The 27,114-nt window shown below is 36.6% G+C and overlaps 2 protein-coding genes across 5 annotated transcripts; one reads left to right on the top strand and one right to left on the bottom strand.

The window, feature by feature from the left end:
* Nucleotides 1–221: 221 nt before the first annotated feature.
* On the top strand, nt 222–14,066 carry LOC108984176 (homeobox-DDT domain protein RLT1). Of its 4 annotated transcripts, none has more exons than XM_018956045.2 (18): nt 222–884; nt 1,054–1,503; nt 2,881–2,963; nt 3,588–3,995; nt 4,085–4,174; nt 4,284–4,448; nt 4,572–4,794; nt 5,430–5,530; nt 5,957–6,043; nt 6,134–6,286; nt 6,386–6,541; nt 7,196–7,405; nt 7,588–8,283; nt 8,404–8,964; nt 10,342–10,974; nt 11,165–11,269; nt 12,280–12,543; nt 12,836–14,066. In XM_018956045.2, exons 1-18 carry the CDS (start codon nt 725–727, stop codon nt 13,589–13,591), a joined length of 5,301 nt encoding a protein of 1,766 aa, XP_018811590.1. In that variant the 5' UTR covers nt 222–724; the 3' UTR covers nt 13,592–14,066. The 4 variants fall into 4 exon arrangements, with proteins under 4 accessions (XP_018811590.1, XP_018811591.1, XP_018811589.1 ...); XM_018956046.2 differs by having other exon boundaries at nt 224–884; nt 2,887–2,963; nt 12,833–14,066; XM_018956044.2 differs by having other exon boundaries at nt 224–884; nt 2,884–2,963; nt 12,833–14,066.
* LOC108984177 (dnaJ homolog subfamily B member 13-like) lies at nt 13,994–17,175 on the bottom strand. The gene is made up of 3 exons (XM_018956047.2): nt 16,705–17,175; nt 15,883–16,301; nt 13,994–14,717 (listed from the first exon to the last, which is right to left on the bottom strand). The coding sequence occupies exons 1-3, from the start codon at nt 16,867–16,869 to the stop codon at nt 14,279–14,281; spliced, it is 1,023 nt and encodes a 340-aa protein (XP_018811592.2). The 5' UTR covers nt 16,870–17,175; the 3' UTR covers nt 13,994–14,278.
* Nucleotides 17,176–27,114: the final 9,939 nt, after the last annotated feature.

Here is a 27,114-nt window from a genome sequence, read left to right as displayed (position 1 = left end):
GCTAAAGCAGAAAACTGAAACCGGGTGGGTCCCACAACAACACAAACCGCAAACACCAGGTCGATCCTCGAACGCCGAAGATCCCAAGCAACCCGTACCACGAAACCGAAATTTTCCTATGACTCCGAAAATAAAAATAAAAATAAACAAAAACGATAAAGAAAGAACCAATAGAAATGGTTCATCAAATCAAAATTAAAAACACCAGAGAAAATGGCGTGTCGTTAAAACTTGAATAAATAAAAATCGTTCCTTTTGATAATGATTGTTAATAAGCGAACATTAACGCCTCGTTTGACACAAACACACACCCATTCATTAAAAAGAACGACAGAAAAAAGAGTTTGTTTTTTTTTTGTTTTTTTTTTTGGGAAAGAATTAATAATAAGAATAAGAATTATGGAAGGTGGAATTAGGGGAGTCGTCAAGAAGGACTACTGTTGTTTGTTTGCTCCTGATTATTGTGCCTTTTCCTATTTTTCGTTTGTTTTATTATTATTTCTTCCTTCTTCTTCTTTCGTATCAATTCCTTTTGCCATTTGTTTTTATCTTTTTAGACGATGACCATGATAATTCTTCTTGCCCTTTCCATTCTCTGACTTTTACTGAAGATAGCAAATCGTGTTTTTCTGGAGCCCCTTGTTCTTCTGGATCTTGGGATTTTTTCTAGGGTTTCCAAGGGGCTGTCTGTTCGATCTCTCGATCGTCTTCTTCTTCTTCTTCAATGGATGCCGCTTCGGAAGGAGATAATCACAACAACCAGAATGATGCCCACGATGACAATAGCAACAGCAAATTCGGTAATTCCAGCGAAGGGCTAAGCAAGCCCAAGCGCCAGATGAAGACCCCCTTTCAGCTCGAAACCCTCGAGAAAGCCTATTCCTGTACGAGCTCGTCTTCCCATTCCCCTTCGATTTCTATTTTTTTTTCAAAACTAAAGCAAAATTTTTGTGTTTGTGTTTGTTCTTGGATGATTTTATTATTTTTGTTGAGTTTATGTTGATTTTATTTATTTTTTGGATTATTATATTTTATTTTGGTGGTTTGATTCAGTGGAGACGTATCCGTCGGAGGCAACAAGGGTGGAACTGTCGGAGAAATTGGGGCTTTCGGATCGGCAGTTGCAGATGTGGTTTTGTCATAGAAGGTTGAAGGACAAAAAGGAAGTTCCAGCAAAGAGGCCGCGGAAAACGGCGGCAGCAATGGCTTTGCCGGAGTCTCCTGTGGATGAGTTGAGGGCAGGGGGTGAACCAGGTAGTGATTACGGGTCAGGCTCGGGTTCAAGCCCGTTTGGCCGTTTGGAGTTTCGGAATGCGATGACAAGGAGTGTGGTGGATGATGTGCCAGTGGGGAGGAGGTATTATGAGTCGCGGCAGTCGATATTGGAGCTTAGAGCCATTGCCTGTGTTGAGGCGCAGTTGGGGGAGCCCTTGAGGGATGATGGGCCAATCCTTGGGATAGAATTTGATCCCTTGCCGCCAGATGCTTTTGGGGCACCTATAGGTATAGCTAATGTGTCTTTTCATTGCATTTGACGCACTTGTGGCATATTGTTTTTTACCACTTGACTCACAGAATTCCTTTATACTTTGTTTTGGATATTTATATGGGTATAATTGCATCTGCATTGATGAGATTGGCATTGTTGATTGTGTGAAATCTCAAAATTTTAATCAAGCAAATTACTTGGTGTTCAAAGGTGTCAAGTTAATCTGTGCCCCCAGCGTATGAATTTTTAACCATATCTATCCTTTATAATGGTTTCTCTGAGGTTTGGTAACGGGAAAGATTAATTTGTTCACTGAGCTGAGTGTTGTTGAATTGATCCATAATCATATTTAGCACCTTCTATATCACCAATTGGCCTTTTTTTTCGTGGCATATAAGTGCTGCTTGTCTCATCAGTTGTCCCACGTTCTTTGATACCATGCATAGGTACTTGGATGGCTTTTGCTTCATGCAGTTTTAGCCAGCTTGTAATTCTGAGCCATTAGAGATTCCGTATACATGTCAATTGTGTCAAGACTTTTTTTAATAAGTTTATATTTCTAAAGTCCAATTGTGTAAGACTCATGGGTTTTTTTAAAGTTCTTACCCGATGAGTTATAATATAAAGAAGAGAAAAACGGTTGAATTGTTGTTGTGGATAATCTTTTCTCTTTCAATTTCTTATAAAATATTTGATTTGAATCTACTAGCTTGTTATCAATTTTTTTAGATTAGTACGGAGTAATTTCATTTACTTAAACATGATTTTTTCTTGAAATGTTGTATGTAACTTTTTTTTGGTGGTTTATTCTTGATGCTGACTCCAATTTAATTTGGATTGATGCTTGATAAGTTGAATTGTATGATCTCATGGCACTTAATTTATGGTTTTGGTGGTGGTTCAAGTTGTAAATGACGTACGAAGTTTGAATTTTTCTTTGTTCTGTTGCCAAATATTTCTAGTTAAATGACACTATGGGATGCTTATGTAGTTTACCAATCAAAAGATAACTTTTGGTCTTATAATGTATGTCCCGTGTACTTGGCTTCGCCTATTATCAATAAAATCCTTATTACTGATAAAAAAAAACTTTTGGTGTGTTTTGATTATAGAAGGTCAATAATGATTTTGATCAAAATTAATGTGATAATTTCTATTTGCTAAAATGACTTAAGAGTTAAGATCTATCATTTATGCTACAAGAAGTTAGTAGCTGCAGCCTATGTATGTGGGGAGATCATCTCATCTGGCTGTTGCTAGTCTGTGTATAGAACGGATTTTATTGTCCTCTTCAGTATGCCTTGCTGGTAAATCATTGGTTGCAGCATATTAATTGCTTGTTCCAGCTTGTAAGTTGTTTTCCTACTAAGCGTTTGGTATTGCATGTGAAGCAGCAGTTCCGGAGCAGCAGAAGCGGTCGGGGCAGTCTTATGAGGGAAAATTATATGAGCAACGTGATGTCAAGCCATATAAAGTTCGTCTCTTAATTCTCCAATGAAATAATCTGTTTAATGCATCATGCTTCGTTACTTTGGCACACAGACTGATGGATGAGATTTATTTTGTCCCTTTTTGTTGTAAATCTGGATGTAGTTAAGATTCTTGATGCTTCATTTGGTGTTATACTGGCTCTGATTTTTGTTTAAATATTATGCCTTATTTTATCCTAAATTTCTGAGTTGTAGTATTTTGAATTTCTTTCCAGGAAGAAACTATTATTGTGGTGTCTAGTTTCTTGTCCTGCTTGCTACAAGCTTTTATGCTTCAGAATTTTAAACTAATTAGAAAATAGGACTTCTTGAAAAAAAAAGGCACTTGCATCTGTTTTCTAATGCTATGACCATGTGCAAAGCATCATGATCTTTTGGACCAACTGTAGTCGCTACTATATTTTTCCTCATTTTGATTTCTTCTTCCCTTCATGAAATAGAAATCTTGCTATTAATGAATTCATATATGAATCGTTTATACTGTTGGTAGCTTGTCTTCATCCGATGTTTGCATTTAAAACTGAACATTGTTTTTGCTGGAAGCATATATTTCTGTACTACCCGATCTTCTGGGTTAATATCTTGAAGTTGAATGAAATTTATCCCAGGCTCCAAGGGTGCTCCGTGAATATCCATTTCTCCAAGACCAGTCCGGTATTAGATCTGATGCATTTGGACAAGTTGCCCAATCTCATTTTCATGAACCAATGGTTGATGGTCCAACTGCCAGACCTTCATCATTGGTGCTTGGAAATGAACTATTGCCCAGAGTTCATGGTGTCCAAGGTCACGGATCTCGTGTTCGTCTTTTGTCTCAGCAAGATAGGCAGGGGCTTGCCTTATCATCACCTCCTAGGGATGATGATCGTGTCCCAGAAAGGGACTCCCTTACAAATGTTAGAACGAATGCTCAATTTAGTGATCATTTGGTTGTTGGACCAGATGATCCATTTGTACTCTCTGATGGAAAAAGTTTTCATAATGATGCTATTATACGGAAAGAGAGGAAACGCAAGGTATCCTAAACCACTCTTAATCAATTTAGCTGGTGTTTTTTTTTTTTTTTGGCTAAGGGTTATTTTATACTTTTTGTCGCCTCATGTAGAGTGAAGAAGCTAGTGTTGCAAGAGAAGTTGAAGCCCATGAGATTCGAATAAGGAAAGAACTTGAGAAACAAGATATTCTGAGGCGAAAGGTTTGAGCTTATCATTCATGAATCTGTGTTCTCTGAAGTGAACTTGTTGTACCCTTCCCAGAAGGTACTTGCCTCTTTATTAGCTAATATTATGAACCTGTTTTGCCAGAGTGAAGAACGAATCAGGAAAGAAATGGAAAGACAAGATCGTGAAAGAAGAAAGGAAGAAGAGAGGCTGCTGCGTGAAAAGCAGCGAGAGGAGGAGAGGACAAAGCGTGAGCAAAGACGTGAAATCGAACGAAGGGAAAAATTTGTGCAGAAAGAGTATTTAAGAGTAAGTTTCTGTGATGCAAGTTATTTGGAGCTAACCCTTTTTTACTTTTCGGGATAAATGACCAAATTTCACCCATCTTTCCCTTCTAAATTTCCCTTTCCCACTTCCCTCCTTATCCTGAAGGCTGAGAAAAGGAGGCAAAAAGAAGAGCTCCGCAAGGAAAAAGAGGCGGTGAGACGCAAAGCTGCCATTGAGAAGGCTACTGCACGCAGAATAGCTAGAGAATCTATGGAGCTAATTGAGGATGAACAGCTGGAACTGATGGAATTAGCTGCTGCAAGCAAGGGCTTATCCTCGATGATCCATCTTGATCATGACAGTTTGCAAAATCTTGAATTATTCAGAGGTAGGATCCCATCGAGAACTTTTGGTTCAGTCTTCATGCATTTACATGACTGCTTTTTTCTAAGCCTTCATCTGGTCTTTTAGGATGCTGAGGAAAAGGATAAATACTGGCTCTTCTTATTCATGTTATTTTGGTTCCCAGATTATGAAATCTTGCCTTAAATATAACTTTGTCACAGTCCATTGCACATCATTTTTTTCCTATAAAGTTATTTGAAAACACAGTCTGGTAAAATAATCAGAGTGGTGTTCTGGCAATAATTAATAGAGCATCAGAATCTTGCCTTTCAATTTGTTAGTTCTCAGTCTAATCTTCCTAGACCATAGCAAATGAAGCTAAGGCTTATGTCTTCCTGTCTTGTTGTGGAGTTTTGACAAGGTTTTAGATAATGTGCCCCTTTTCTAGTGGTTTAAACTTGATCTGCATTCTATAAGAGAATATGCCAGGATAATTATGATTGAGGTGTCAAATACGGCCATATAGAAATTAATGGAATTTAATTTAATTGAACTGAAATCTCTAATTTGAGAATGTACTTCAACATCATATGATTAGTTCTGCTGATGATTAATGGAATTGAATTTCATTCAACTGAAATCTCTAATTTTGAGTGACCCTGACACTTTGTGTTGTAGATTCTCTGAGTGCTTTCCCACCTAAGTCGGTGAAATTGAAAAAGCCATTTGCGATCCAACCCTGGATCAATTCAGAGGAGAATATTGGCAACCTTTTGATGGTATGTCCTAATGGTCATTTTCATTGCGTCGTAGATGAGGAAAGATTCTAGTGCAACAGGAATTATATCATAATATACATTTTTACTGCTGTGCAAGAGGTATTTTAATGCTGTATATTGTGCTCACAGTATAGACTAATTGAGGGTTATGTATTATACCCTTGGTTTACGTTGAATATTGCAACTTTGTAGCTTTAAGAATGAGCGGAATAATTACATTGTTTAAGTGAATGTCATTTTGTGAATTGGCGGGTTTGTGATTGCAATTTGTCTTTTTTATGTTAATATTACTGCAGATAACCAATTAATGCACTTCTCTCTCTCTCTCTCTCTCTCTCTCTCTCATATATCTGTTTTGTTAAAGGAGAGAATTTTCGCTTACAGATGAATTAGTCCGTCTGATGTGTTTATCTTGGTTGTGTTCAGGTCTGGAGGTTTTTTATTACTTTTGCTGATGTTCTTAAGCTATGGCCGTTTACTCTAGATGAATTCGTTCAAGCTTTCCATGACTATGTGAGTCATTCATATATGGTTTTTGCTTTCAAATTTTCTACATGTAATCACTTTTGCCTGGACACGGTATTCATACCATTTTGATCTCAGGATTCAAGGTTGTTGGGTGAGATACATGTTGCTCTTCTTAAATTGATAATAAAAGATATTGAAGATGTTGCGAGGATGCCTTCTAATGGATTAGGAATGAATCAAAATGGTGCTGCTAATCCAGGAGGTGGACATCCACAGATTGTTGAAGGGGTAACCTCTGCTCCATGCATACTTGAATTAGTTTATTTGTTTTCCATACTGCTTTTCCCTGATTTTTGTGGAACCTTTTTGATGTTGTTTCTGTATTAGGCATATGCATGGGGCTTTGACATATTCAACTGGCAGCAGCACTTAAATACACTGACATGGCCTGAAATATTTCGACAATTAGCCCTTTCTGCTGGATTTGGGCCACAATTGAGGAAAAGGAGTATCACGTGGTCATACCCACATGAGAATGATGAGGTTTTCACTATTCTTTCTTTTGGCAATCATGTCCTTGTGCATTGGGTTTTTAAACTTCTAGTTCAGCACTCAGATGGTCATGCACACATGTAATGATGAGGTTCACATATTCTCTTTTAGCATTCATGCTCTCATATTTTCTCATGTCCATTGTGATAGTCATACAATTATGTTGTGTGTGCAAGGGCAATGGGGAATCTGTAGATTTTCTTTTACTCCTCTGTGAGGTAGCTAGCTCATTATGGCAACTTGCTATTAGTCTTTTTGGGCTTTTCTATGTAGACAGGTGGTTGATCTGTTAGTGTGCTGAAAAGGGCAGTTTGATAGTCTTCACAGTGAGATCTTGAGGAAAATGATTCTGATTTGTTTGATGTGGTGCATGTGGAGGGAAAGAACTTACGTTAGTTTTGAAGATAGTAGAAGGATCATGGAATTTTTCAACTGTTTCTTTATAAATTTCACTTTACCACTGGATGGCAGCCCACCTATGTCTTTCTAGTTTTAGCAGGATATTCTCTATCTCTTTCCTTTTTCTCATTAAATTTCTCTGATGCATATTCACGTGTGCCTTGGTAACACCTGTGTTTGTCCTTTTTTTTTTTTTATCAATAAAACTTAAAAAAATGTAATGACACGATTTATATGTATTCGCAGGGTAAAGGCTGTGAAGACATAATTTCTACTCTTCGTAATGGTTCAGCAGCTGAAAATGCATTTACAATAATGCAAGAAAAAGGTTTATTGCTTCCGCGAAGATCTAGGCATCGGTTGACTCCTGGAACTGTAAAATTTGCAGCCTTCCATGTTCTTTCACTGGAGGGAAGCGAGGGATTAACAGTTTTAGAACTTGCAGACAAGATTCAGGTGAGTTTAAATTGTTATCAACTAAAATTGTCAGTTAGTTGGGTTTTTTTTAGTTTTAATTTTTATGAATGATAGACCCCAGGTTCATGGTTTTAGGGATGGTGGAGAGAGGGGAGGGAGAGAGGGATTTATTTTTTTATTTTTTCAGTTTGTGACTTCCTAATATATTTGTATGCCACTAGAAATCTGGACTTCGGGACCTGACAACAAGCAAGACACCGGAGGCTTCGATTTCCGTTGCTTTGACAAGGGATGCTAAGCTTTTTGAAAGAATAGCTCCTTCAACATATCGTGTGCGTGCTGCTTTCAGAAAGGATCCTGCTGATGCTGAGGCAATTCTTTCAGCTGCGAGAAAGAAAATTCAGATATTTGAAAATGGGTTTCTAGCTGAAGAAGATGCTGAAGATGTTGAAAGAGAAGATGCTGAGGATGTTGAAAGAGATGAAGATTCTGAATGTGATGATGTTGATGAGGATCCTGATGTAGATGATTTTGCTACTCTGTCAACTGAAAATAAAACCTCCATTCCCAGTAGCGAGGAAAAAAGTTGCTTGGGAATCCAAAACATATGCAACAACGTTGTACTGAATCTGCAAAATAAGTTGGAGAAGGATTTTTTGTCCATCCCCCTGAGTGAATCCAAAGATGAAAACTGTCAAAGTACTGCCAGTGAACAATATGTTGCTGGTGAATATATTAGTGCCAATAATCTTGGTCAAGAAAACATGGAGATTGATGAAAGTAAATCAGGCGACTCATGGATTCAAGGACTTACAGAAGGGGAATACTCTGATCTCAGTGTAGAGGAGCGCCTTAATGCCCTTGTTACCCTGATTGGTGTTGCAAATGAGGGGAACTCTATTCGTGGTATACTCGAGGTAAACGTGTCTTGCCAGTTTTGTAATCTAGAACTATTTCTATAATCTGAAAAATGTGTTCTCTTTTCCTCCTGTCTCTCTCTCTCTCGGGTCTTGAATTTGACATTGAGTGTTTTACAGGATCGTATGGAAGCAGCAAATGCTCTTAAGAAACAAATGTGGGCAGAAGCACAGCTAGATAAAAGTCGTTTGAAAGAAGAGATTATAAATAAAGCAGATTTTACGTCGCCTATTGTGGGGAGCAAAGTTGAAACACTACCTATGAGTTCTGTAGTTGGGGGCAACCAAAGCCCATTGCCTAATGTTGATGAGCAAAATATGGAGGCATCCCCCAGCACAGCTGAAAACCAAAACCTACTGGGTTTGCAGTGCATTCAGGATCACCTCAACAGTTTGCCTGCTGAAAGGACCCCTGTTGTTCAAGATTTCTCCATGGGTCCAGATAATTTCCTGATTCAGCAACTTGGATATGCTTCAAAAAGGTCACGCTCACAATTGAAATCTTATATTGCACACAGAGCTGAAGAGATGTATGTATACAGGTCCTTGCCTCTTGGGCAAGATCGTAGACGGAATCGATACTGGCAGTTTGTTGCATCTGCTTCTAGCAGTGATCCTGGTTCTGGCAGGATCTTTGTTGAATTGCATGATGGCAACTGGAGGCTTATTGATTCTGAAGAGGTAAACAGAGTCTTGACGTTATTATTATCTTTTTCACTGCTCCTGTATGACATGAATTTTAGATCAGGTGCCAAATCAATTCTTTTTTTTTTTCTTTTTTTACTGAGTCGATTTGTTTTCTGGGCCCCCTTTTTTTTGGGTGGGGCAATAACATTTATGCTGTTTTAGGATTTTGAGTGATCTCAGTTTGGCCCACCAACTGTTGCAAGATAGCTTACTCCTTGATCATGCTCTGCATCAGTATATGCTGGATTCAGGCCAACTTTCACTCTGGAAGTTTTGATGACATGGATAGTGTGTTGATAGCTCATACATTACTTTGGCTTGAATCTTCTTTTTTCCCACCCTCTAATGGAGTCCTTTGTGTCACAAGTAGTAAAATTCTACCTTTATTGTCGGAAAATTCTACCTTTATAATAGGTCATGCATGATGCCAATAATAGCAGGAAAATTCTACCTTTATTGATGTACTTATATATAAAATGAAATAAAATATTTACTGATGAAATAGGCAGTCTTATATTTTAGATTAGGTAGAATTTTCTCTTCTTCGAGCTGGATGAATATTGGTAAATATCCTTGATGATTACTTTTGTCCATGTGTTTGTATATTCGAAATAATTATTATTGAGCCCTTCAGCCATTCAAAAATAAAGGGGATCCAAAACAGTAGAAGCTTGTTTTTGCTTCTTGGCACAAGGTGGGTACTTAAGGGTATGATAGCTAGAGTTGAAAAGTTATTTGAATATAACCCTTTTTAGGGTTGTCTTTGTTTTGGTTTGTGTTTTTTCATTTCACTGAAAATCTAGGCAAATGATTGGGCAAAAGGTTGAAATAGATTTTTTTCGGATTGAAAGATGTTTTGGATTGAAGTTGATTTTTTTTTTTTAAAAAAAAAAACTTTCAAAAGTTAATTAACTGAACATAGCCTAGGATTGGCCAGTCGACAATATGCTTATGAGACTGTGGAAGGTTCCTGGGACTTTGTGCCTTGCATCTAAACATATTGGTGGCATGCCTTCTTTGCTTAAATTTCTATTGTCTTGGGTTTTTGTTTTCTTACTTGTGAATAATGAGAGTTAGAAATTGACTTATTGTTTCAATAATTTTTGAGTTTTTTGTTAGTAAGCAATCGTGTTAAAAGTGCGAAGGGGTATAACCCAACTTCAAAAGTATACTGGAGAGAAACGCTTCTAGAGGGAGGAAGAAAAAGAACAGGAATTAAAAAATTATAGAAAGCTGGACAAGGGAGCTATTATGAGCAGCCCTCCGAACAATTAGGGGATTAAATAATGTTTGAAAAGTAGAACTTTTAGCATTATAATCTTGATAAACTTGTTATTGTTGTGACAATACTTTAATCCGTTTTCTGTGTAGGCCTTTGATGCTATTTTGATGTCATTGGATGCACGTGGGATAAGGGAATCCCATTTGCGCTTAATGCTGCAAAAGATTGAGACCTCCTTCAAAGAAAATCTTAGAAGGAATACGCAGTGTGCCAATGTTGTGGCCAAGAGTGGAATCAGTATGAAAAATGAAACTGATGAAATGAATTCTAGTCCAGATTGCCCAGCTGCATTTGACAGTCCTAGCAGTACTGTTTGTGGTATAAATTTGGATATATTGGAGACCTCGTCTTCTTTCAAGATTGAGCTTGGGAGAAATGAAGCTGAGAAGAGAGCTGCTCTGAATAGATATCAAGATTTTCAGAAGTGGATGTGGAAAGAGTGCTTCAATTCATTAACCTTATGCGCAATGAAGTATGGAAAAAAGAGGTGCGTACAGCTGCTGGGCATTTGTGATTTCTGTCTTAATACTTATTACTCCGAAGAGTTCCACTGCCTTTCTTGCCACCGAAATTTTGGTACCAGTACTAATGGTTTTAGAGTTTCGGAGCATGCAATTCAATGTGAAGGGAAAAGGAAGTTAGATACTGGGGATTTTCGTATATTAGAATCTTCTCTTCCCCTCGGAACCAGATTGCTCAAGGCTCTGTTAGCTTGCATTGAGGTTAGACGATGCTGACCTTGAAGAAACTTTTGTAGAAATTGTTTAGCCATTAGTTCCTAATATGGTAGTTAAATATTGATTACTCCTGGCATCTTATGTCATTTATGCGGATTGTCCTTAGAGCAGTTGATAGTGTATGTTGTATATCTATCTACCTGTAGAAAGCATTTACATCTTTTTTCATTGACAGGCGTCTGTCCCTCCAGAAGCTCTTCAATCATATTGGATGGAAGACCTTCGAAAAACTTGGGGTGTGAAATTGAATGCATCATCGACCATTGAGGAACTTTTACAGGTTTTGTGTTACTTAATACCTTTGATGGAATTTTATGTAACTTGATCTTCTAAATCTGCTTTGCATTCAACTTCTCTTGTACTCGCACCATAGAATGGTGATGATTAGAGTCACTTGTTAGGACATTAGCAAAATTCTTCCACCCGGGAGTAGGGAGTCGTTGGTTGATTTAAATTGTAATTTCCATTGATTTGATTTTAATGCATTTTGTTTGTTTATGCTAGTGGAAGCACATTTAAAAGGATTTGAGTTGTCTACTGAACTTGATGTGCTCACTATTGAAGTTTATTTTTGCAAGTTGAGATGTCTTGTGCATGATCTATAATTATGGATGTGAAGACACAGGTCCAATCTTTTGTCTTAACAAGGAAGCATGCTAGCACCCTATACTCATCATAAGCAAGCATTAAGATATATCTGTTTCATGGGATTATGAGTGCAAAAATACACATGGTAAGACATGGAAGCAGCTCACATGCTTGAAATGGCCATTTTGTTCGGGCATGAATTGCTGAAATGTTTTTTAATAAGTAAAATTGCTGGAAAATTTATATGAAAACACGGCAATTTTGTTTTTTAATAAGTACAATTGCTGGAAAATTTATATGAAAACATAAAACCATTATAACTCTGAAATTCAGTGTTAGAGAGAAGCAAAATAGATTTAAAAAAATCATATTATTGCTTGATTTTGCATCTAGGCTAGAGAATTATCATGTATTATTTTTTCTTTTTTAATGAAGAAATTATTCCTAGGCATTCTTTATATTATGTTTTTATGCATCTATATGGAGGTAAATTGTGTGCGCATTTGGAAAATTACCTGGAGGATGTCATTTATTTATTTATGTTTTTAATGGACTATTATATCTTCACTTTGCTCGTATCACAAGTGATGTCAGATACAACTTCATATTGCTTCTGTTGCTTTTTATTGATTAACGTATATAGTTCAGTCTTTTTTGTTTTTCGTTAAGATAATTTGCTCAACTAGAAGAGCTTTGTTGCAGATATTGACTCTGTTTGAGAGAGTGCTGAAGCAAGACTTTCTTTCATCGAAGTTTGCAACAACAGAGGCGCTATTGGGGTTCTCTACTCAGTCAGGAAGTGCTTTGCATGATTTTGCTGATCCTAAATCAGTTCCTCTACTTCCATGGGTACCACAAACCACTGCAGCTGTGGCTCTGAGACTTTTTGAGCTGGATGCATCGATTATATACGCAAAGCAGGCCAAACCTGACCCTTGTGAGGACAAGGAGATAAGAGAATTCATTGTGAGTTCTATGCTTTCTTTTCTTTACCTTTCGTTTTTTTAGGGTGTGGTTCTATAAGAGAAATTTTTCCTTTTGCATAGTGTCGCAGTGTCCTGCATCTTTATAGAGTTTCTGTTGGCCTCTCATTTGTGATAACCCATTGATTAGCCAACACATCTACAGGCTACTGTTTCCGACATTTCACAGGGTGGAAATTGTAGATGTGTGTAAATTGATGTCATTTGGGGTCACAATCTTTCACCATCTCGTAAAAGAAATTATTACCTAACTCCTATTTTCTTATCCACAGAAGCTTCCTTCAAGATATGGCCCAGTCAATAATGTGAAGGAGGTTGAACTAACAGAACTAAACCATGTTGAAGACATGACAGAAAAGAACAGTGCCAAGCTGAAAAACACCCGAAACAGCTACAAGCGTGGGCGAGGGGCACGTGACCAAGGACGTGGTAGAAGGTGGCAGAAAAAAGCTAGTGTTTCTAACTCTGATGTTAGCAGGCGAAACGTTAGGAGCAATGAGAATTTAATTCACGGACTAAGACAGCAAGGACAGAAAACATATGGACAAGGGAGTGCACGGGGTCGCCGAACAGTTAGGAGGAGGAGAGTAGAAAAGAGAGCTGTGGATGAGAGGTCACCGAGCCACAGGGCTGACACACGTAGCCCCAAGAGCATTGGTGAATCACCAAGAAACATGGGGGAGGAATGGGATGATGAAAGAATTAGTTTGCTCCATATGGAGGGTGGCGATAATATTAATAATGCAGAAGCAATGGAATCTGATGATAATGCCCAGGCAGTGGAATATGATCAAGGAAATTGGGAGATAGGGTTTGCTAGTGCTTCGAATGGGTGGACAGGGGATCTAATGGAAGCAAGTGATGAAGATGTGGATGTTTCTGAAGACGATAATGGCGTTGAAGAGGGAGGAGATGAAGATTCAGAGGCAGATGTAGATGTAGATGTAAGTGAGGGTTCAGATGGAATGGTGAAAGGGATTGGAAATGATGAAGGCACAGAATCCGCGGTTTCAGAGGACTATAGTGATTAAAGTTGTGATTTTCAAGTGATAAAAGCTCCCAAAGATTGCTAACGCATTAGCAGCAAATGGATACAGGCTGCATAAAATTTTTGATGGTGCAGCTTCATTCTCGACAGAACTCGTGGATAGGGGGGAAAAAGAAACAGCACCGTCCCTCATTTTTCTCCCACTCATTAACTTCGTCTCATTTAAAGGGTGGGGGGGAGGAGAGTAATGATCTTTGAAAGAGGAATTCAGAACACATGAATGGATGAGTCGTCACATGATTCGTTGGTGGAAATATTAGGCTCTGTATTGTAAGCATATTGGCAACAATGCTTTTCTATGCCTATGTTCGTTTATAAATATATAAATATATGATTACGTGATTACTATCATATTGAAATGTCATAGAATGTATTGATAGTTCTGTATTCGAATAGAATCAAATTCGATTAGATACCCAACATATTAATATGAACAGTTCCATAAAAGTTTACTTGTAGCATCAATTGTGTTCTAACAGCCATGACGCTGGCTACTACAATCACCGCATAGATCAGCAGCTGACAAAACTAAATTTTATTTGGTGCTTTCTTTTCTTCGCCGGTCTAAATTTGCTAGAAGTTTTATATCGGGCAACAAATGTATAAAACATCCCAACATAAACTGGAGATACAAATCACAGCACTCAAGGGTCTTAATTCACCATCTCATTTAAGATGCCAATAGTTTCTTGATTCCAGACTTCTGCTCAGCAGTCAATCTTGTTGGGAATTTGATGTTGAACTTGATTCTTAGGTTACCTCTCTTTGAGGGATCTTTTGGTATTGGCATACCTTCTTTTGGCACAACCTCTTCATAGTTTGGATGAATTACATTGTTGATGGGAATGGTCAAGCTCCTTCCATCAAGTGTTGTGAGATGGACTGTGTAACCTGTTAAAGCTTCTGCAAGCGTAATCTTCAGCGTGATGACCAGGTCGTTACCATCCCTTGTAAATGTGCTGTGCGGTTTCTCATCAACTATGAATACAAGATCCGCTGGAATGACATATGGCTGCTCGTTCCCTTTCTCTGGGAAGGTGATTTTTGTTCCCTTCTTCCACCCAGGCTTAATTTCGATGGTTAGAATTTCCTCCACAGGCAAGGTCTTCCTGTAAAACAAGATTTACAGTTACTTAACCAAAACTAGATAAAAGGTGGTTCCATTTCTAGAAACAGGGCAAGGCATGAGATAAAAGTGTATACAGCCATATGCCTGCTACAACTGCATCAGAGATGGTGCATTGAGAGAACAAATATTCCCAATGCTCATCAAATAACCATTTTTTAAAAAAAAAAAAAAAAATTACATAATTATTTGAACAGTCCAGGAACATCTGAAAATGGACCAAATTTGGACAACCTATCTGCAACCAATGGTAGCCATATCACGGCCTATAGCTTCATCATGAGCAAAAGGACATCTCCAATAAGTAATGCTTGTAGGGATGGCATTGACTACCCTAGAAATTGAATAACAATTGAGTGTCAGCAACAACAGTGGGATGGAGTGCAGTAACAACAACCCCCATGCCACCGCCACTGCAGCCGTCGCCATAGACACTATCCCTGATTCTCTGTCCTATTCGAACTGCAGTCATAAAACTGACATGCCACCACCAAATGACCAATTCATCCCATACAGTCAATTCAGAGCAAGATAAGCACCGTCAATCGTAGAGACCTTGATTCAATTCAATCCGCCGAAACTATGCATGTTTTTTGTGTTTATGTATATGTGCACAAGTTCACATTAGTCTGTGAGGACCAAGAACTTTTTTCAACAAGAGAAACATACCCACAAACTATAACACGATATTTCATTTTCTGCTGTGGATTAGAACACGTTCCTTCGAACCACAGTGTTAGAAAAAGCATTACTTATGTTTTCAAGAGACTCCATTCCTATACTTGGAACTCCCTCGTCTCATCTTATTTGTTCATCTCCCCCAACCTTAGGAAGCAACGCTTTTAAGGTTAATTTTGGAAAGAGATCCATTTTAAAAGCTCATTAAAGGAGGGCATCAATTCTTAGAAGAGGGGATGATATACGATAGAGAGTAAAAAGAAACAAATCACCTTTAATCTTCAACCATCAACAATTAAACTAGGCACACTTCAACAAAGTAGAAACAACTTAATAAACTTAGAAAGCAGTCTAAAGGAATTTCATAAACGAAAGAGGAAAAAAAAAAAAAAACATAAGCATAAAATCATATATGGCAACTCTACAAATAGAATGAAACTGAATAAATTAACCAAGTGAGAAATACTCACCCACTCGCATCCGCAATTTCCCTTGAGATCTTCATCTTTTTGGTAGTCCCCTTATATAGCTCCTCGAGGCTACAGAGCAGCGTATTTTCAATAGGAGCAGCCTTTCGCGGACCCTGACTCATCGGTCTGCTCTCCCCAAATGAGCTAAAGATGTCATCCCCATACATCCCGCCGAAGGACCTTGAACTACTCCTCACGCCACTGCCTCCCATCCCTCCGTAAGGGCTTGAAAAGCCAAAAAATTCGGCAAAAATGTCATTCGCATTTCTGGGGTTGAATCTGAATGTCGTTGGGCCATCCCCAGTTTGGAAGAAGGAAGCGCCAGCAGGTCCCCCAGCATCAGGTGGAGGCACTTGACCTTTAAGCCCTTCTTCGCCATACTGATCATAGATTGCTCTCTTTTGGGGATCACTTAGAACCTACCTTAAACCAAAACATAACGAGTGATTAAAATTCGGTATTTTACAAAAAAAATGGTGGAATAAAGACTTGGTAATCTTGTAAAGCCTTTATAACATATAGAATACACATATAGATCATAAAGTGTGATTTGGATTTCAGGTACACCAAAAAAATAGCAAAGAAAAAAAGTTCATCCATGCTAGTTATCGAGGGTTTACATATGTAGAAAGAGCGTTAGATAAAGTCTATACGATTAATTTTCCACTGCCCATCAGCTTAGGATTCGGGACAAACGATGATATATTAATTGAAGACAATCATGATTTGATCATGAGTAACATTCTATCAGAGCATGAAAGAGAATACATGCTGAGAGGGAGTAAATGCAGGAGAAAGCGAATAACAAGATAAGCATAATACCTCATAAGCCTCAGAGATCTGTTTGAATCTGGACTCTGCTTCTTTCTTATTGTTTGGGTTCTTATCAGGGTGCCATTTCATGGCAAGCTTCCTGTAAGCTTTCTTCAGATCATCATCCTTGGCGCTCTTGTCTACCTGCAATACCTTGTAGTAATCCACACCCATATCCTTGTTCTTCCTATTCAGCTAAAAATTGGAACTTTGAGGTAACTCGATAGTCTATAAAATAGAAAAAAAAAACTCGATCTTTGGTAATGGGTCTGTTGGTGTTAATGTTGTCTTCGTTGTTGTCGGCTCAGACCGAAGGGTGATGTCGAATTTGAGGGACAAGAGAGAGGAAGAGAGAGAGATAGAAAGATTTGTCTAGATGGAGCATGTGATTACGCGAAGGGTGTAGAACTATCCAGATGCGAATGGCAAAGCAAAGCTAAGTGGGACACTTTCTCCGCTGTCAAACTACGAACGTAGTTTGAATGATACGAAAAGCCGGTTACGGTAACTAGGGCATGGATCGCGCTCAAACGACCTGCCGCTTTGAGTAAACTACATGACGTTCTCATGATGAGGCAGAACATTAAAGGCCTCGTTTAGTATTTTTTTAAGAGCTTTGCTACACAACCTCTATCACACTCCACACTCCATATTTTTTTAAATTTTTTAAATTTTTAATATTTTTTTAAAATTTTTTTTTGAGTTTATTCTTTTTAAATTATTTCAAATTTTTTATTCATTATTCATATAATAAATATTTAATAAAAGAAAAAAATAATAAAAATTAAAATTAATGTGGAGTGTGGAAGTTGTGTGAATAGTAGGAGGTTGAGTAGATTTTTTGTTTTTTTAAAGATGAAAGAAAGATAAGATGAAATAAAATAAGATAAAAATTAAAAATAAAATAAAATATTATTTTTTAATATTATTTTTATTTTATCATCCACACTCATCTGACTTGGTCAAATCAATGAATGCCGCCTCATCCATCAATGTTGGTTGCTCCACTGCAATGTCCAATTAACGCAATTATTCGTACATTTCCACCTACCAAACACATCACCACCGCCAACAAACTCTTACCAGTTATCATCACCCTCTATTCAAATAGAAATGTTTCTGTGAATTAATATAATTTAACGTGACACGTTATTATAAAATTATTTTTATTATAAATTAAATATAATATATTATATAAAATTATATTAATTTATATAATTAATAAATTTTAATAATAAATTATATGAAGTTCTGTTCCAATCTCACATGTTTTGATCTGCTTGATATTTTATTTTTGCATATTTTTTTGAAATGATTCCATTTACTTGATATAATATGTGCGAGTCTCTCCCTTAACAATTTTGTCACCAGAATAAGTAAAAATAAATAAAACGTGACAGTGAGAAGTTTGCACGTGGAAATTATGAGGTGGTGACATACTTATTTTTCTAAAATTATTTTTTATTGCAAAAATATTTTTAAATAGTTTTATTTTTTATTTTCAAGTTCCACATGGTAATTATTCTGATTAGCACATATTTTTTTATAGTGACGGTTATCCCACAATCTCAGTAATTTATTTGGAAAAAAATAAAATAACTTTTAAAGCTTTTATAGATTTGGAAACTATATTATAGGGCTAAACAAATAAAATGTGCGGCCGGCCCGGCCCGATTTATCGACTCAACTCGACCCGAACCGAATTGAAAAAACCAACATGCTCAAGTGAAAAATGGAAATGGAATGCCCGAACCCGTTTTCTTTTTTAAACAGGTAATACCCGATACCTGATTTTGATCTTTCACAAAATCACATCTCAGCCCTCAGGTTTCTCTCCTTTCTCTCGCTCGACGCTCACTCACTCTCTTGTAGCAGCAACTCTCATTCTCACTCTCTCCCTCAACGATCACAACTCACTCTCTCATTCTCACTGAGTCCACTCTATCTCCCAAGTCCTAACTCCGTGGCTCTCTCATTCTCTCAAACTCAAGCGCATCTTCAATTTCTCGGATAATGATTATTTGAAGGTTAGGTTAGGTTTGGGTTTTGGCATAATCCGTAATCCAAATACCCGCTATATGTTTGCAGATCTACAATTTATAAATGTATTTCTCTCTTTAAATCTTTCATTTTTTTCTAGTATTTTATTCTATGGTTAATTACACTTTGTTTTTTCGAATTTTTACTCAATTCACAATGTGCTTCCGAACCTAATAATTGCATTAAAGTGAACCATCGAACTTTCAAAACTTTCTAATCCCCCTTTCCGTCTACCAACATCGTCAAATCTAACAAAAATTCACTGCACGTGCTGCTCATGTGTATAACATTCATTGCAAATATGTAATTTTCATCTAATTTATTATCATTAACCATATAAAATATAAAATAACATATGCTATCAATTAATAATAAATAATAAATCATTAAATAATTTTTTTTATTAATTTATATATAGTTAATGAATATCAAATAATTTCATTGTGTACATAGATTATTCATAATTGCTTGTAACTTAAGTATAAATAATTTTATATATGGTTAATAATTAATGATTTTATTATTAATTGATATCATATATTATTTTATATTTTATATAATCAATGATAATAAATTATATGAAAATTACATATTTACTGTGAATTTTCATTAGATTTGACACTGTTGGTAGACGGAATGGAGGGTTGGTAGATGGAATGTTTTGAAAGTTTTGAAAGTTCGAGGGTCTACTGTGATGCAATTATTAGTTTCGGAGGCACAATATAAATTGAGTGAAAGTTTGAGGGGCAAAATGTAATTAATCATTTATTCTATCTCCGTTCCTATCTTCCTCAACGTGCACAAACTCTGTGTTTTGCGCATACAAAATAGGTTCGGCTTCCCACATCACGGGATCTTTCTTTCCATCTATATTCTTGTCTGCCGCTCTTTCCTTGATTGCGTTGCGTTATTGTTATGTGTGTTGTTCTAAGTTATATTGGGTTACTTTATTTTTTCTGATATGCAGTTTCTGCAACTATTGATTTTCGTTTTCTGGTATGAACCCATTAGGTAGAACTCACATTTGAAAACTAGCTTACAAGGGAATGGTGTTTAGGGGCTTATAAACCATTAACCAATCTGATACTTAGTCGATGTGGGATCATAACAACCACCACGCTCCGCAGTCGACGTCCATGGCAATCCCGGTGCTCATACGGGTTGGCTGTGCACTAGGTCTTTTTCCTAACTCCGGGTGAACACTGCCATGCCGGTATCACCCCCCGTGCCACACAATTACAACCGTCGCAACATGGCCTTAGATGTGAGGTGGCTCTGATACCATTTGTTATGAACCTACTAAGTAGAACTCACCCTTAAAAACTAGCTTACAAGGAAAGGGTGCCTAGAGCTTATAAACTATCAACCAATCTGATACTTAGTCGATGTGGGATCGTAACATTTCCGGGCTTCATGCTCAACTACGTTGTTTTGTGATATCGTATTATATTATGTAGTTCTTCTGATTGAATGATCTGAAGTTGGGATTTTTTATCTGGGTTTTGTATCATTTGCATTATTTTTGGCCCATTTGGTTGTTCTAGATGATTATTTTGCTCATATTGTTCTCTCATATGGTTCAATGAGAGAACAATATTACTAGAATTTTCTGCAAGTCATCAAATTTTCTCTCACATGGTTCAATGATTCTCTTGTTCTGTATGAAAGTCAGATGTAAATACTCCAAACAGATTCCAAACTTCTTTATTATCTTTGCCTTCAAACCAGACTCTGCTTTCTAATTCAATCAAAACAAGTCTTTATAACATAAATCATGTACATAAGAAAATTTATTATTGCTCATGTTTTAGGTGACAATAAAATATCTCCATGCAGATTTATCAATGTATTTCAACCCACTGCCAAGGTAATACCAACATCATCTTGACGCATGTTAACAGGTTCAATTCAAAGCAATTTAACTGAACCTAAAGCCCTGCATCTCAGAATGATTATTTTGGACTTGCCAATTATAAGTTTGACAATCCATTTTGCCCTTTAAAGATTGCACCAGCTCTTGCTTAACATTGGTTATGGTTGTTATATATAAAGATATTTGCTCATAAAACCATCTCAATATGTGCTTTGAAATAACAAGGAATTTCTAAGCTTTAAGATATATGTTCATAAAACTGATGTGATGATTTTGTGATGATGGTTCTTATCTGAATTCCATTGTTTGAAGTGTTGATGAACTTGTTCTGTTTTCTTTGTGTTTGTGGTGGGAATGACTAGAATGCTGTATTTGCCTAGCCAATTACAAGGAAAAGGAAGAATTGAGGCAATTGCCATGTTCGGTGTTCCCATGTGTTTCACCTCGAGTGGGTGAAACCTTTTAGCATTCAAACATCAGACTTCTTTTCAAGCTGCTAGCATGTGAATAACTGTTCATGCATGGTAGATTATTGGTACATTAATTTATGTTGGAACCAAAGCATGGTGCTATACAATAGAAAAGCAAAAGAATAATCTGGCTTAGAGTGCAGCTAAAGAATTTTTAGTTGAGCCGATACAAAGCATGCCGCAGAAGAAAATGTAGCATATTTCTTCTGTGATTTGGCACACCCTCCAAAAAACAGAAGGAAGAAAAATGGAAGGCAATATATTTAATTAGATTGATTTGAATACTTGGGCATGCATGCATGTCTTGTCTTTTAATGTATTTTTTTCTTTTCACATGAAAAATGATATAATGAAGAGCTCCAAAAAGGTAACGTCTGATTAATGAGACTAAACTAATAATGCATATACAAATTAAAGCTGCTCCTCTCTCTAGTCTCAATATTGGTAATATTTATCTAAGTTATTATTGATATTGATCCTCCGGTTCTTGAACCCAAAAAAAGGAACTTGTGTTGTCGCCACGTGACGTCATATTGAAGATGAAAAAGTTCAAGAATTAAAAATACCATACATTTTGGTAGACCTCATTGATCTATATTATTTATGTAAAAAATAAAATTATAAATAAATAAATAAAAACGGGTCGGAACACCCCGATGCTTTCGAAATTTTTTTAATCGGTGAAGTGGAGGGCGGGGGCCTCTGTTTCGGGGCGGGTTGGGAATGTTGTTTTCGGGTCAGGTCGGGTCGGATGAAAAACTGGGAAAAAATGAAATGAAAAGAAGAAGTGAAAAGACCAATGCCTAAGCCCTGGCCGTCGCCCCGTCGGAATTTATGCAGAACAAGTGCACTGTATCGCGTCATCATACGACGCCGTCGAGTGTCCATTAAGCCATTAAGGCAACAACGGCATTTTCCGCGAGTAGAGAGAGAGAGAGAGAGCGCGAGCTGTTCACTTCTCAAAGCTTAGAAAAGCGAGAAAAAAAAAGAAAAATGGCGGGTCATCTACTTCCATTTCTGTCTCTGGTTTCCGGTCGATACCAAATGCTCAGCTCCACACAGCCACCGCTTAATGTGCGAGTTTTTCCAACTCAAGCCCAACAGCTCTCGATTAGGTATCAATATAACTTCATTGTATCATCCTAAAAAAGATCATTTTTGTTATTTTATTTTTTCTGCTTACACTGTATTAATTTGTTTCGCACCGAAGCCCTTGTATTCATCTCTGTCTTCTTTTCTTTTCTTTTTTTTCAAAAAAAAGAAAAGAAAAATTATGGCAATTGAAATCCATTAAAATAGAATCGATTCTTCAATAATAATAATAATAATAACTTGGGGGTTACAAAAATCCCAAACCAAGTCCTATACAAACTAAAAACTATATTATCTATCTATACAGCATTAAAATGTAATCTACAATATCCTATGTACCAAACAGTCGCATGAGAAAACTATATTAACAGCTATAAAACAAGACACTAAAATGTAAACTGAATTAACCACCATCAAAAAGTAAAGCACATGAAAAAAATAGTAACAACTACAATCTATGTCTAAACTTTGGCAAATCAATTAAATCCAATTTTAATTTGTCCCATGCTAATCTAGGCAAAAAAGAAGACAAGAAAAAAATTTCAAACAAACCTTTAATCACTAGCTTTTGCTAGCTGATCCGCAACTGAGTACCTTCCCTACATATGTGCTGCAATGAGAAAGATAAAGATTGACCAAAAGTAATTATATCATCCCAAATCTCTAAAAACTTCCAAAGTGGAGAGGAGACTTGATTGAACCAATGTACAAACTCTGCAGAGTCAAATTCAAATATAACATCATTAAACCTAAGCTCTAAACAATATAGCAAACATTGCCAAGCTTGCTTCAATGCCATTAATTGAAGAGAAAAACCGAAAACAAAACCTCCACCATCATCTCTCAAGACACCTCCACAACCAGCAAGGCCTGATTGTTTGTTTATTGTTAAACTTATTCTCTTCATCTTATTTTGAGCTTTTTTCTTCAACTCATCTTATTCGGAGTATTTTATTCTCAATAGTAACCATAACCTAGAAGGTAACCCTGTTTCAGGTAAATGAATAGCATGAATACTGTATGTGAAAAAATGGCAGAAACATTGGGTTTCCTCATATGAATTTAACTTGTTACTGTTTTTAAGGGCAGTGATTAAAGACATGACATGGTTTTAACCTGCTTAACGGAATGCTCTGTTACATTTTCTACCAGAACATTTGTTGAATTAGTAGAAAAGTTAGTGTTGTGCTTTAGCTTTGGTTAAGCAAAATTGACCATACTTATGAAATGAAAAACAGTAAAATCATCAATATCAAAGGAAGAAGACACCAACGCATGTGAGCAAAGTCTTCAAGCCTCGACCCACATCCTAACAAGCCCCACACCACACTTTCTCTCTACTCCCAGTTCTTTATCTCCATCCAAATCCCTTGCTACTTCAACAGGGACTATCCTCCTATTCTCTGCACTCTTCACCTTTGATTTGGGCTTCCTCTCTTTTCCTTAATAGGCTCTCCAGATTTGGGCTCCCTCAGACCTTGTGGAGGTCCAAGTGCCCATTCCAACAGCCCCAACCCTTGATTCTTGCAATTTTGCAAAGGGGAGAGTGCGTCAAGAAAAGGCCCACAAGGAAACGCGTTGGAAGTGTTGTTCACCCGTCTACTCCTACTTTGGTTCCAAATCTTTTGACGTATGATCTTCTGCTTTGGAATCCTTTTCCTGACACAGATTCCTAAAAACCTTGAAGCAACATTGTAACATCTGTACTTGTAAATGTAAATCTTATTAATGAGAAAAATATCTCTATAAATTCTTTTTTTTTTTTTTTCACAACAAAAGGGGAGTAAGGGGTAATCAGTGTAGCAACCCTCTCTGCCTTGACCACAGGAGCTACTCTCGCTGTGGAATATTTGGTTTGAGCCATAGCTACTATCCTAAAGGCGAAACTCGTCACCACAACACCCTCAAAGTATCCAGCTGGACTAAAGCCCATCAACATGGCCCAAAGGTCAAACTTTACAACTATAAGTGATTTCAACTTATGTCCTAACTCGAACTCTTGACCTTGAGACATGGAATATATGCTTGTACCAATTGGGCTACCACCTTGGTGGTATATCTCTATGAATTCTAAATAGATAAGTTTTGTGCATGTTTTAAAAAATAGACCCCAAATTAAAAAATATAAAAAAAAAAATTATTATTTTTTAGTGAGACTCAATTTTTTACAAATGGCCTACGCGGAACTCGTCTATTTGGGGCTTGTACCTAATATTACTCTATTAACAATTTGGCCATAAAAAAAAAAAATAGTTTTACTACTCATCATCTCACACACCACACTTCTTTTTATTTTTTTTATATTTTTTTGTTTTATTCTTGCTAAACTAATTGATTTCTTATACTCATCATCTTTAAACCACATACTTGCTAAAGAAAAAAAAAATAAAAAGGATAAAAAATCATTTGTAGTGTGTGGTGTATGATGATTATAATTTTTTTTTTTTTAATAAAAAATATCATCAATTATATGCAACAACGGGAACATAGGGATTGCTTCGAATTTCCATTGTGTAATAAATCCTCCTAATTTTGTTTACCAGCTCTCCTGGTGTGATACGCTGCGAGAATGGGGGAGAGCTGGGTCTAGTGGAAAGAGCTAAGGCCCCTCATGAATACATCTTTGTCTAGTAGTGTCAATTTGTTTGTACACGTGTCTGTTGCCATTCTAGTAATGAGATAATCTTGTCTATTTTTTCCCATATATATTCAACAAAGATAAAAATAAAAAATAAAAAAGAAGAAGATACGTGACAATTTGAAAAGGAACCGATCGAGGGCAATCAAAGAAAAAGAAGGCCGGCATGGTACGTACGTACGTAGATTTATATATCTCCCCGCGGCAAAGACTTTGGATGCTATATATGAAACAACTTTGTCTTCTTTATCATCTTTTTTTCCTTTCCCTTTGGTTTCAGGACACAACAACTGATTGCCCAAAACAAACCATGAAAGGTTGAAAATTCCTCTTCCGCTAATCACGCGAAAGTCTGTCATGAACCAATGCAAGGAATAAAGACTTGAAAAATAAAAATAAAAAGATAAAGAAAAAGCAAGAAAGTTTTAGGTTGATTGGTAAATCAAAAACGTTGACAAAAAAGCATTTCTCACACGTCCTTTTTTTTAATATATATATATATATATAAAACTTATAATGAACTGCACAGAGCTTATGTATTAAGTACTTCCAAATGATCGAAATATATACATGAATATTGATCGTAAGATTTTATAATGAATTTTCATGGCCGGCACAGCCTGCCTTGAATCAGTAGTCAGATAATAGGCATATATTAATTAGGATTAATTAGGACTTGGGATATTAATCGAGTTTCATGTACCTAGCTAGCTATTTTACTTGATCAGTTTGCATCAATTAATTTGTAGGTAAGTTTTAGGTGGGAGGACAGTTGGGACATGCATGCACGACTCGAGGCATGGAAGATTCTTCTTTTTGCAACACCTTAATTAGCCTTTAAATGGTTGATCAGCACTAGTACTCAGGCTCTGTAATCATGAAGATGTATGTGGGGATTCCAGTCGAGCTTTCTGGAATTCCATCTCATTTCTTACTATTTTTTCTTCTTATAATAATAACTCTTTTTTAAGTTCACCGATCAATTTATTTTATTATTTAAATTATATTAATTCAAATACCATGCATGACAAACTAGACAGTACTGAATAGTAATTAAATTAATTTGTTGATCAATACAAAACTACATTACTAATTAGATATTGACCCCCCCGGCCAGATGACAGCTAGCTAGCTACCTCATCCAAATTATAACCTAAAGTTGGTGACAAAACCACTTACCCATCCAACGTACGTACCAGATGATGAGATTATTAAGAACCCTGGCTGGCTTCATGATCTTCTATATATGTACGTACACACCTGCAATTATCCTAATGCATGTATACTTTATACATGGTTGCTGCATTAATTAATGATGCTTAAGATCTAGCAACCAGTAGTTATTCATGATTTAATATTAGTCCTTAAATAGCACATGATGTTCTGGGAAAATCATGGGTTCATGTATCAATTAAATTACAGATCATCACATACAAAATGACGTATATCATGTTTGGTACTGTTAAATGAGTGATTAGTCATGTCTTTCCCATATCCTGCTTAATTAATTAGCAACTTCATGCATGCTACACTACTTTGATCAGTTGTAAAATGGGCAGCTTTAAAGTTTAGGCTAATTAGCAGCTCATATATATGTACTGCGCATAGCTTTAATTTAAAGTAGTGATTCTTGAGAAAGCTAGCCTTGGCTTTTGACTCACTTTGCTTCTTTCTTGTGCTAGCTAGCTAGATTGAGATCATGATCTTAGATATAATTTGAATACCATTTTACCAAATCGATGATCTCGCGCCAATGGATGGAGGAGATTACTCGTGAATCTTAAATTAAAGATTAATTAATTGACATTTTAGCTACAATTGATCCCTTCCCGCCTAGCTAGGAGTGCTTCGATGTGGTCTTCCACAACTCTTTTTAATGTAAAAACATTATATTTTATTTTAGATAATCTATTCATTTTTTGATTAAATTAATTATTCCTTTAAATGATTAACTTACCAAGTTACGCTATTATCTACATATTTAATTTGAGATATCTAACTAATTTAAAATAAAGAATATGATTGTTTTGTAATCATTTGTCCAAGCAGCAGTACTTTTATTTATTTATATGGGTGCATGACTGACTCCGTGCCATAACCATTAAATTAAACTTTATCAACTCTGCACGTGCCGCACGCGTCAAGAAATTGGGTAGGCATGTTGTCTGGGTCCCATGGAAGAATTCATGCGTTTTCTGATAGGTGGGGGGGCCCAGGGGACCAGCGTTCGTAAAGATTAGGTGTGTCCTCAGGCAAAGCTAGCAAAGAGGGGCACATGCTGTGTGTAATAATACCATTATATGCGT

This window comes from Juglans regia, chromosome 3 (genome assembly GCF_001411555.2).
Source record: "Juglans regia cultivar Chandler chromosome 3, Walnut 2.0, whole genome shotgun sequence".
Classification (NCBI taxonomy): Eukaryota; Viridiplantae; Streptophyta; class Magnoliopsida; order Fagales; family Juglandaceae; genus Juglans; species Juglans regia.
The sequence above is the reverse complement of the archived record's forward strand: the minus strand, read 5'-3'. Positions and strand labels throughout refer to the sequence as shown.